This window comes from Buceros rhinoceros, unplaced genomic scaffold (assembly GCF_000710305.1).
Source record: "Buceros rhinoceros silvestris isolate BGI_N320 unplaced genomic scaffold, ASM71030v1 scaffold2491, whole genome shotgun sequence".
NCBI lineage: Eukaryota > Metazoa > Chordata > Aves > Bucerotiformes > Bucerotidae > Buceros > Buceros rhinoceros.
Window position 1 is genome coordinate 39,781 of NW_010394663.1, and position 12,282 is coordinate 52,062.

Genomic DNA, 12,282 nt, shown 5'->3' on the forward strand with positions numbered 1-12,282 from the left:
CTTTCCTTGAAGTGAAGAATTGCAAATTAAGCTGAGATTAAATCACTAGTAGACACAGTATTCTACAGTATTTCTTCTGTTAAGATGCCCAATAGCTACTCTTAGTGGTTTGTCTAAAGTATGTGTAAAAAATATTTAATTCCAGGTGGAGAAACTCTTGACGAGTGTGGTTTAAAATTTTTATTGGCTGTTCGGCTTCACACATTTCTGACAACTTCACTTCCTCCTATACATCGAGCTCAGCTACTTCACCAAGGTAACTGATGTGTTTTCTTAGATGAGGTGTGTGTTAGTGACATAGCTGTACATATGATTGCTATGCTGTTGACGTACCTCTGCAGAATCAGTGAGTTATTTTTTTGTTGTTTTTTTTAATATCGTTCTATGTGAATGTGTGCCATAGCAGAAAACATCTGCGTTATTTTAGGCAGAGGTCTTGGAACAGAAATGCTTTTTTTTGTCCCCTCACAATTTTTTAATTTTAATTTTTTTCTATTTCCCCCAAAACCTAGCTTTTCTGTACTTTAAGTACTATGTTTTTTCAATAACCATCTGCAGGAATAATGCAGTAGAAAAGAGAGTAGATATTAACTTAGTACATATTTGGAAAAAAAAATCTTACAGTTTAATCAGACTTTAAGTGTTTTTTCATATCCTTACTGTATTATCCAATGAACTCTTTCAAATAATTTTCTTTGCTGTGGTTTTAAGTAGTTCCAACCTGATATTGCAGACAACAGAATGATATGAATTTGATTAGGCCTAATCAAATCTAAAGGCTTGTCTGTGATTGCTTTCTTACCCTTTCATTAATCATCATGATAGTTGATGGCATTTCCAATGTCATGGCTGGTCACCCCTCAGTTGCATCAGGAGCTGGAATTTGCTGGGACTGCCACAACAGAGTACCACTGGGTTACCTTTCTGATGAAATACTTTTAGTTGAGATACTTCTGCTGAGTTCAGAAATTGATGAGAGTAAGAAGTGCCTCCAAGGCATTAGCAAAGGTGCTATTGAGTGTGCCTCTGTGCAAAGAATAAAGCACCTCATGGCCCTCACTAGAGTTGCAATTAGCCATAGCCATCTATGCTGCTGCTTACTAATTGCTATTTTCCTCGTGATGTTTTTTCTTCCTGTTTTGTTCTGTATTTCTATCCACAAACCTGTTTTTCACTGATTACCTGAAACATCGCGTTTTCTAGTCAAAGTCCAAATAGTGAGCCTACCTTTCAAAATTTTGTAAACTTTTATCAGTATGTTGCACTTTTTGTCTTGGCTAATCTTAATGCCACCCACTATATTTTGAATTTCAGTCAGTAACTCCGTTCTTTGTAAACTTAAATGAGGAGTTTGCAGATGAAAAACTTATTTTCATCTCTATGAGCTTTCTTTAATAGTTGGTATAGAGTGGCTTACAAATATTCTAAAATTTCTGTTGCCTCATCAGCAATGCGCTTAGAAATCCAAAATAAAAAAAATCACCTTCTTCCCTTCTCCAGTTCCTACCTCCTGGACTTCAGATTTTGGATTATTCTATTAGTGGATCTCTTTAATCTCTTAATTTTTTTTTTTTTCCTTAATGACTTATGTAGGCTTGTCTACTAGTCATTTTGCCTGGGCATTTCATTCAGTAGCAGAGGAAGAACTGCTGAGCATGCTTCCTGCAGTGCAGAAAGGAGATCCGACATGGTCAGAACTCAGAGCTCTGGGTATAGGATGGTGGGTTCGAAATATCCATAGCCTGCGGAAATGTGTAGAAAAGGTAAGCATAGCATTCTGAAACTAAGTAATGAAACCTTTATCAAACAGCTGGCCTCTGGTGTTTACCTTCTTTATTTATGTGGGTTTAAATTTTTAGATAAATTCAGTGTTACTAAATGTTACATGCAGTATTTTTTTGGTACATATATTTTATCATATGACTATGAACTTTTGATGTAGCTTTTTTTTTTTTTAGTACTTTAGGCTTCAAATTCCAGGGCTTTTAGATATTCCATTTTGAAGTGAGTGTACAGTGCTTATTGTGGATGCTCAAGATACAGATTAAGCACATAGTTATTTTGCAATAGGAAAACTAGAAATAGGTTATGGAAAAAGGTTCTCCTTAGAATCCTATCAGAAAGTTGACTAAGGTATTGTGCATCTCCCTTGCAAACTGATACCTTTCCATCATACAAAACAAAACCTTCTATTGCTTTGTTCTGGTTTGGTTGTTGTTTTTTTGGTTTTTCTTTTTGGTTGGTTGGGGTTTTTTTAATCATGACAGATGTGACAATAAGCCTAATCTCATTATCACTTGTTTTAAACTTTTGCAAAAGCCCAGGGTGTTGAGCTGGAAAATGACACGCACAAGATACTTACACAAAGTGCTAAAATGCGCGTCTTGATTTTTACTTTTCAATCTTTGCCAATTATTCATCACTTTGAAACCTACCTGCCTTGCATTAAAAAAATTCCAACTGAAGGTTGGAACTGAAGGTTACCTTATGCTTAATCCTTTTTCCTTTCCAACCTCCAGAAGTAATCTCCTGTAAATAACTTTTCTCCTGTTGTGACTGGTCCTAGCCTGTTTTGCAAGACTTGATATGTCCTTTGATTAACAGAGCAACTAATAAATTAATTTTGTTATGATTTCAAGAACTGATTTCAGATGTAGACATTCCCATTTGATCTGCAAAAAAGCTTCTAGAACTGAAAAAGAATTAGCTAAATGATACCAAACAAAAGCAGGATGTTGAAGCTGTGATATCTTCACACTTTTTTATGTCAGACTCATAGTGAGAGGAGAGATCCTATATTACAGAGAACTTCCAAGCACTATGGGGCATGAGATACCAGAAGCAACAAGTATCTCATATAAGACTAATTTAAATGTGCTTGGTTTGCTTTTGGTGTTTTTGTTTGTTTGGTTGGTTTTTTTTTTTCCTGTTAAACTGTCTTCACAGGTGGCTAAAGCAGCCTTTCAGCGAAACAATGATCCACTTGATGCGGCCATTTTTTACCTTGCAATGAAAAAGAAGGCTGTGATCTGGGGATTGTACAGGTAGGAGACATGCAAGCTGTTACATGGAGTTTCATACTCTCTGGTATAATTTTGGGGAAACATCCAAAAGAAGCACAAATATTACCATTGAAAGCTACAATTTTAGTTCTAAATTATTTACTATATTGAACTGGGTAGTTTTTAAGTTTCTTGTATTTACTAAGGTAATTTAGTTGCTGTTTCTGAAGGTAGATGCTTCAAGTTTTTCTCTCAAATCTGCTATAATTTGAGTCACTGCTTAGTTTTGATTCACTTTTGAGGACTACCAGTGTAGTATGTGAATGTCATGGCTATCTTTTAGAAAAGTATTTGTTAAAAATTTTACCTTAAATTCAGAGGACTGAATTAAGTCTGTCTTTAAAACTGGCATTTCACAGTACAACATTCAGCATTACAAACTTTCTAAAAAGTAGAATTGTCGCTTACTATTAAGAGCTTACATGGGAAAAAACAGTATTTCTCTATTTGTGTCAGGTTAACTGAAAATATTAGTTTTTTAATTTACTGAAGTTTTTGTTACTTTAAAATATGAAGACTCCTATGCTCCCAGAGTGGTGAGAGCCTCTGCATATCGTAATGAAAAGATCTGTGTGAAATTCTACTGGCATCAGACAAAATGAAGAGCCATAATGCATCTAGTAAAATATATAATATTTTTATCAATTGTGTTCAATATGCAGGTCCCAAAAAGATACTAAAATGACACAGTTTTTTGGAAACAACTTTACTGAGGACAGATGGCGTAAAGCAGCATTGAAGAATGCTTTTTCTTTGCTTGGCAAACAACGCTTTGAACATTCTGCAGCATTTTTCTTGTTGGCAGGACACTTAAAAGATGCAGTGGAGGTAAAAAAAAAAGAGAGCTTTTTTAATGTTTAAGACTGTTATATTGCCCCCAAATTATAAATATATTGAATGAGACTTGCATTTTGCATTAGAATGAACCCTGAAGGTTCTGGATTGTTTCTGCTCTTTTCCTCCTTGCTCCACACCACCCACCCTCAATTAATGACAAACAAGAATGCTTGATCTTTACTTTTTAATTCTTTTTTAGCTCTCATATTAATGATGCAAAAAAGGCCCATGGTTAATTTCTGTGTAATAATATTAAGAAGCCTACTTACCATTAACTTGCTTTCAGATTTCTACAATTTCATGTATGTTTTCATCAGGAAGTTTTAGAACTGAAAATGAAGACTTTTCGCAGTGGTGTGTTTTGGCTCCTATTTCATGTGTCTGAATTGAAAAGTTGAGAGGAAATTAATCTCTTTGATCATGAAGGATTTGTATTCTAAAGCTTGAAAACCAAAACATCCAGCTTCAAGAGGTGGCATGTGCACGCTGACCATGATGTATTAAAGCTATTTGATTTCAAAGATCTATTATCATGTCAGACTTAAAGTGAAGAAATTGCAAATCAAATGTTGCATATAATCGTTGTCCACAGCTATTCTGCACAGTTCCTGCTAATTTTTTATGGAATTGGTAGACCTACATATCTCAGTCTGAATAGATTCATGTCACTTTCTGTCTTGTGATCGTTTAACCAGAGGAGAAATTATAATGTTCGGTCTTGCAAATCTGTTTATTTTTAATTAGGTTTGCCTTGAAAAACTGAATGACATTCAATTGGCTCTTGTAATAGCAAGACTTTATGAGTCGGAATTTGAAGTATCCAGTACTTACAAATCTGTACTACAGAAGAGAATTTTGGGAAGTGTGTTTCCAGGAAAAGAAAGCTCAGGAAACATGCACTATGACCCTTTTCTACGAAGTATGGCTTACTGGATTTTGGAAGACTATAGCAAGGCTCTTGACACTTTGATTAAACAGTCTATTGAAGATGAAGAAGGTAAGAATATGAGTATTTTGCCTCTTAAGTTAATTTCAACTATTTGTGCATTTAAGTAGCAGTTTCTTAAAGCATGGTCTGAACAAGACCGGGTGCTGCACAGGTGCTCGCTGTGGCTAATAATTAGCTTGCTCCAGCAGCATAGGTGGTTTTGATAGTAAACGTATTAACTGTGGTGTAATTATCTTGTACCCCATGAATGGATACTTAAAGGATAAATTAAGTGTGGGATTATCAGGATAATGAGAATGACTTTGCAGTGATGTAGCTGTTATTCCAGCAGCAGCTTGAAGAGACAAATTAATTTCATTAGTTAATTTAACTTCATCACAACCTAGGAAAAAAATTCTATTGCACAATGACATAGCAGAGTCTGGAAGACATGGGTGTGTTGTAGCTTTTAGTGCTTGGGAAGAATGGTTGGTCACAATGCTGTAGAAAATATTTTGATATTTACTGTTCTATAAGGAACCCCATGTGGTGCCCGAAATAGCATGTAAGTCTCCTTAAGCGATTCTTTTCCCTGTTCACTTGCTAGCTTTATAGACATTGTAAGAATCAGTTGTATTATTTCCTAAAGTTAATGTTCTAAAGGAAGTTAAATGTGTCAAGTCCCTAGTAGTTAGCATGCTACCTGTTTTCAGTCTTGGCTAGTGAGAGAAGCTTGTGGATTAATGAAGATTTGAATCCACAGAGCTGTATAATTAATTTTAAAAACTGGTTTCAGTAAAAGTTACACACCTCAGAATAATTTCGAGCAAATATAGTGTTCAGTTGCTTCTGTCTTGGTCACATCCTCCTGTATAAAATAATTTTAAAATGTTATTTATTCTTCTTTAATGAGTTCACTGGCTTGTTTGTTGGTGTTCTGCTTTATTTTCTTAATTAAAAGGTACTCCTTCACACACCTTTTCCTGTTAGTTGTGCCATATCTCCTGATAGAGGAAACAATGGGGTTTATCTCAGAGAATCCAGACTCTTTGAAAGCTGTGTGAATTGTCCCATGATCATCATGGTTTTTCATGCTCTGGTTTTGGACATGAAAATAAAATGGGTGCTGCTTTGCTATATAATTCATTTATTTGCGTGTAGTACTTATATCAATAGATAGAAATGTTAATGTAGAAAATACTAATCCAAAATTTAAAATATAAACAAATTTTTAAAGTAAAAATCTTCAGTGAGTTTTAACATCTTATTTCAATTTAGTGATGGAGACTTCAGAAATCTAAACTGGACAGTAACATTGTCTGATTTGACAGCAGTAGAACTGGTGTAACTGCAAGGAAGAGAAATGGAAGCTGTTTTAAATTAAAGGTCTTAACTATGCTCCCTCTCAAGCTTCTGGTTTTTTGTAATGGTTAGATTTGACAATGTCCTCACTCCCAAGGTATTAAAGTTTTAAAGTCACAAACGAAGGTGAAAAGGGGTGTGTGATGAAGTTAGTAATAAATGTAATATTAGGACCCAATAGGCATCTGATGAACTTAGAACTTTGCAGAGGTATTATTTCATACAGAATGGTAGATTTTCCTCATGATGCATATCATTTCAGGTGAAGGAGATGGCCCATCAAGTTGTAACCCTGCAGTGTTTAACTTCTATAACTACTTAAGAACACACCCTCTCCTTTTGAGACGTCATTTTGGCTCTTCTGATACATCTTCCACACACATTTGCCTAACAGTAGAAAATGGATTAGCTGACAAAATCAACCTAGATGAAAGACAGCTGTTTTTCACCACTGCATATGCTCATCTAAAAGCTGGCTGCCCTATGTTGGCCTTAGAAGTGTTATCAAAGATGCCCAAAGTTATCAAGAGGTCAAAAGCATTCTATAGATCCCATAGTTTAATGGATACTAGTAAAGATTTCTCTCCATCTTCTCCAGTTAAAGAGCTGGAAACAAAAGACCAATCTTCCAGCATTGATTGGTCACAGCCAGTATTGAATGGCCTAGGTTCCCCTTCAGATCATTCATCAGGAAAGCATTCAACTCTTTCCTTTGACTGGAGCCAGCCAAGTGTGGTATTCCAAGATGAATACTTGAAACTACAGTCAGACAATGATGAAAGCGGAAGTTCCTCCCTGATGATGAAAGAGCTAAAACCTCAGAAGAAAACTGAAAAATCGTGTGAAACAAGTTCTAGCTACACAGAATCTTTTAGTGTAGTTGATGACGAAGATATTCTAAGTCCATCAGAAGATATAATTTCAGCACAGCTGAAATTTAGAGCATGTCTGAAAATTCTTACTGTAGAGCTTCGTACGCTATCCACTGGTTATGAGGTAGATGGTGGGAAGTTGAGGTATCAACTTTATCACTGGCTTGAAAGAGAAGTAGTAGCTCTTCAAAAGACCTGTGATTATAGTGTTGAAGTAGAAGAGATACAGTCAGGAGCTAGTGTGATGCCAGAGGAAACTGCATTACATGAAAATGCTGAAGACATAGCTGACCAGCAAAAAAACTTTCAGAAAAGACGTCAATGGCTTCTGAAATATCAGTCTCTCCTAAGAATGTTCCTTAGTTACTGTATACTTCATGGCTCTCATGGTGGAGGTTTGGCATCTGTCAGAATGGAATTAATTCTGCTGTTGCAAGAATCTCAGCAGGTATGTGGGGAGCTTACTTTGCAGGTGTTTTTTTGTTTTGAATGCGTTTTATGTTTTTGTTGAAATTTTCCTACTGTGGCATGCACCTGCTTTTTAATAAACGTATCATTGTTTTTAACGCATTATGTTTTCTGTGAGTTACGAGGGTTTTGTTGTTTAGAATACCCTTCCCTCTTCCAAAATTTCTTCTGTTCTCTGCAGGAAGCTGTACTATCTCTGTGTTTCTTGCTTACTTTTAGGAGCAGTCAATACCGATACCTTCCAGTCCTCTACCAGAGCAAAGCTTCATACCTCTCCTATTTGCTTGCACAGCTAGTGCCAAAACAGTGGTGGCTAATCCGTTGCTACATCTTGGTAACTTAACCCATGATATATTACATGCCATAATAAACCTTGATTCACCACCTCATCCAGATACTCAGAACAACAAGGTATATCTTTTTTTATAGTTTCTCAGGTTTGTGATTGTTGTTGTCATTGTCCAGTTTGCTGAAGTCATTAATCTTTTTCTGACAGCGTAAAAACTTTCTGGTATGCCTACCTGTGACAAGTAATAAAACTGTGGAACATAAATATTTTCTGAAGTACGTATCTTGGGCTAAAATAATGTCCACTGATTATTACTTATTATTGAGGTGTTGAGCATCTGCTGTAACAAGCTGAAGTAGATTGCCCTCTCTCATGTTTGTCCAAGGTGACATCTATTACAGAAAACATGCTGTACTATCAGTGTCACATTTGTCTTTATGACAGTTTAATAATTTCTTTTGTTATATCAATGGTAAACTCTACATTTCAATCCTAGAACTAAGTAAATCTAAGTTCTGAAGTATTAAAATTGATTGTCAGCAAAGTGCTGTAATCTCAGACTTTTTTGTGAAAGTGTATTTGCTCGTACAGTAAAAAGTAGTCTGTTTTTTTTAAGTTTCTGTAAGATTTTATCTGTATTTAACCTTGGATTGGAAACCAAGCTTAAGGTTTTAGGTTAAATCTTTCCTGAAGTTTTGTATGTTTAAGGTCCTAAATGTTGTTTGCAAGAGATTTCTAGAGAACACTCGAGATTGCTCAGTTCTTTGTGTTTTAATCAAAGCTTTTTGATCAACAGATTCTCTAGCTCTTTATGTGTGTTTAATTATACAATAAGAAAAGTCTCAGCTATGATAAAAATATGATTGGTGTGATACTGAGTAAATCGTGTGTGTCTGAGCACTGCACAAGAATTGGTCAAAAACTAAGTTTTCGTTCTGAAGTAGAGCCAGGATATTGCTACTGTCTTAGATTATCATGTGTGACTGCTGTATAGGGGTTTAATATGTTGCTGCTTCTTAATTTAAAACATTGCAGCTAGACCTGATCTGTGATTCTGGGTTGGTGGTCTGAGTGCTTCCCCGTCCCCCTCATTGCAAAATGAATTGATTTATTAGAACTGAATTCCGAAAAGGTGGCTTTGTGAGTGATTTTTGCTATAAGTGCTTATGCCTTCCATAGTCAGTCATAAATCTGTGTGTGTGTGAAAGGCTATGTATGATACTAACCACTGTTCACCTAGAGTGTAATATGTTCTATAAAACTTTGTTTTACAGATACATGTAATGCGTACCTTAGCAGCATCACTCTCTGCTTGCATCTACCAATGTCTTTGTGATGGCCACAATTACAGGTAAAAGTCTGTGAAAAGAACTTCTTAGAGAATGGTCAACACACTGTCTCACTGTAGTGAAGATATAATAGTGCACCAGAAGGCAGTGCTCACACCTGCCTGCATCTAGAAGGAGCTATCACTTAATAGTTTTAAACATAACTTTTTTTTTATAAATACAACATCCCACTTTTATGTTTCACAGCTCATTTCAAGCAAATCAGTTCACTGGAACAGTGTATCAGACAGTGCTATTAACTCAGCGCCATTCTCTAAGAACGACAAGCTTAGAAGAATCAGTGACTCCCAATACATCACCTGCTCAGTGGCCAGGTATCTAGAGTTGATTTGTTTCTTTCCTCTTAAGGAAAACTTAATTGTCTGGATCCCTTGTAAGAGCATGTAGCTATGCTCTGGACTTTCTAGTAGTATTTGTAACAGCTCTGTGGTAAAAATAAATTGTTATAATAATTTATCTTCATTTTTCAAGAGCAGTAAGCTAGTAATTCTGGTTATTCACTAAGTCGAGTTATATTGCTTTCTCTTGCTAAAAAATGTGAGTGGGGGCTCTAGTAAAGAGCAAGTAAACTGTTTTCCTGTGCTCTGTTTGCTCCCCCCGCAGGCAACAGATCAGTCTCACTTCCTTATCCTTGAAGTGGGCTTGAAAGGCTATCTTAGTTTGTGCTTCATCTCAGAATGATTGTAATTTTGTAACAACAATTTGTAATTTTGAAACAACCCGAAACTATTGGCAGTGAGAGTTTAAAATGATTTATATTCTTCTGTAACTCTAAACCCCACATAGGACTTCAGGTAATTCTTACCATGTGCTGGAATCTGTGTTAATGAAGCTGCACTGATCACATTAGAGGCAGTGTAAGCCACATAATATAAATCTGTATGAGCATTAGTTTACAGCACTAACTTTAATGTAAGCATAACCAAGAAATGTGCTTTCATATTATGGGATTTGGTTTTTCAATAAGAAAATTTCACATTTAAAGAATTGTTTGGAGAACGTTACGCACCTTAAGAACCTTGTGTTTGGAGCTACTCTGTTTTTTATATTCTTCAAAACATTCTGCCACTGAATCTATGAATTTTAGAGAGAAATCAGGTTGTGATTTGTTTTCTTCCTATTTCATTAGCTGTAAAATTTCTAATGAATGAGACAAGATTGTTAGCAGTTGTGCTTTTAGGTAATATCACTGGGAACTGATTTCTGTATTTTTTTTTAATAGCTTCGCATGCTTTATGTGCACGTGGGACAGTATGACACAAAGCAGAACTGGCCACTGCTGTTTGTACTTTCACCTATGTGCACACAGTCGGAGCCACTCTAAAAACACAACTTTTTGTGGGAGCATAAAACACCACAAGGTGTCACTTGTCAGACAGTGCATAGTTCAAGTTGATGCCCATGATTTTTGCTTGGTTTTACCACCGTGAAGTAGGAATATAGCATTTCAACTTAGCGTTATGATGAAGTTATAGACCTAACTGGTGAGACAAGCACCACAGGAAATTCAATGAGCAGATTAATATTTTTATTTTAATATTTGGGTGCTATGTATTAAATATACTGTGGGGCACTGTATTAAAAGTAGAGAATAAAGAGCTAACCCATTGCTGAAAGAATTGAGGAGCCAGAAAAGAGAGACCTTGAGACACAGGTGGAAGAAAGGTTTGTCTAAGGAACGTAACTAAATGTTGTTTCATAGAGTTTCGGTGCCAGGGAATTAAACGAAAGCTGCCAGTGTTTTATCTAAAATATATCACAAAATTTGAGTGCTTTGTTGTGCTTTTTTCCTCCTCTTATTCTTGAAATGTTGCTATGCATTTCTTTAACTGTTAATCCAAAACATGAAGCTGAAAAGCTATTTAAAAAAAAAAAAGCATGTTGCTTTCTCCTGGAGTTTTCAATTTCCTCTAAAACCTAGAATTTTTCTACGCTAAAAGGTAGTAAATAATGATAGGTTGCCAGTCAAAATGCCCATGATAATCCAGAATATGATCGCAGACACATATTTGCTTTTTAATTTGTTTAGTTTTTGTTTGTTTTTTTTTTTTTATAAACAGGAATAACATCTTTAATACGTCTCTTGAATTCTGCTGGTGAGGAAGCCCAGCCAGGTCTCACAGTTTTACTTTGTGAAATTCTAACTGCGGTCTATTTGAGTCTGTTCATCCATGGCCTAGCAACACATTCTAGCAATGAGTTGTACAGAATTATGGCTCATTCACTTAACAACAAAATGTGGTCTGCTGTCTTTGGAGGAGGAGCTCATACGCACAGTGGAGGACAACAGCCATTAAAGACAAAACCTGGTTAGTTCTGTTGTTTTACTTCAATTTGTCTTATGGGGTTTTTTTAAGAAAATTACGTGACTGCTGAAGGCTTAGAAGTAATTGCTTTAAATACTTTGTGTACAGTAAGAATTCAATATGGTTCTAGATCTGTGAAGAAAAACAAGAATCTAAAATTATTGTTATAGGTACCGTGTAGAAGAGAGTAGGAAGCAGAAGTGAATGTTGGGAAAGTAAGGTTTCCAAGCAGCCAACTGCTATAATGTGAAGGGGTTAAGTTCATCTTAAAGAGAAAATTTTCAGTACTATTACAGCATAATTTTTAATGTTAATTTTAAAGCTTTCCATATATATAGCATAAATATATTTCCGTTTTACAAATACAGTATGTTTTCTCTCTTTGGCAGGTAGGCACTTCCCAATGCCTAGCCCACATCAGGTAGTAGTGTTCTCCATGGAATGCGTGGGGTTTTCCAAATCCCTTACAGCCTTCAGTACTCATAGTCCTACCAAATCTTCAGGCAAGACACTAGATTTAGTACTAGGCCTCTACATGCAGTTTGCTATGTGTGATGATTTTTTTTTTTTTTTTTTTTTTATAGAAAGACAGAAAAACTTCTGTTTGCAAGCCATGACACCGAAATCTAAAGTGAAGTTTTGTAGTAAAGCAGTAGTTGAATTGGACCTTTTTAAAAAAGAAAATTGGCAGTGTTATTGTATTCTTACTACACTACATTTAAATTCAATATTAAATACAAATCAACTTTGACCATGGTTTGAAAGGATCAGAAGTGTTTCATATCTTTTTTGGAAAGCTGCTTGTTTTG

The 12,282-nt window shown here is 35.6% G+C and overlaps 1 protein-coding gene across 1 annotated transcript in view; it reads left to right on the forward strand.

The window, feature by feature from the left end:
• DMXL1 (Dmx-like 1) overlaps positions 1-11,976 on the forward strand; it is a gene marked incomplete at its 3' end in the record, with an annotated part of 42,647 nt that extends 30,671 nt beyond the window's left edge. Inside the window, exons 18-28 of the mRNA XM_010145281.1 lie at positions 146-256; positions 1,594-1,763; positions 2,947-3,044; positions 3,725-3,890; positions 4,644-4,896; positions 6,452-7,509; positions 7,749-7,940; positions 9,093-9,169; positions 9,354-9,481; positions 11,228-11,476; positions 11,863-11,976. Coding sequence (XP_010143583.1) covers positions 146-256; positions 1,594-1,763; positions 2,947-3,044; positions 3,725-3,890; positions 4,644-4,896; positions 6,452-7,509; positions 7,749-7,940; positions 9,093-9,169; positions 9,354-9,481; positions 11,228-11,476; positions 11,863-11,976 — 2,616 coding nt within the window. The remainder of the gene's footprint in view (positions 1-145; positions 257-1,593; positions 1,764-2,946; positions 3,045-3,724; positions 3,891-4,643; positions 4,897-6,451; positions 7,510-7,748; positions 7,941-9,092; positions 9,170-9,353; positions 9,482-11,227; positions 11,477-11,862) is intronic.
• Positions 11,977-12,282: the final 306 nt, after the last annotated feature.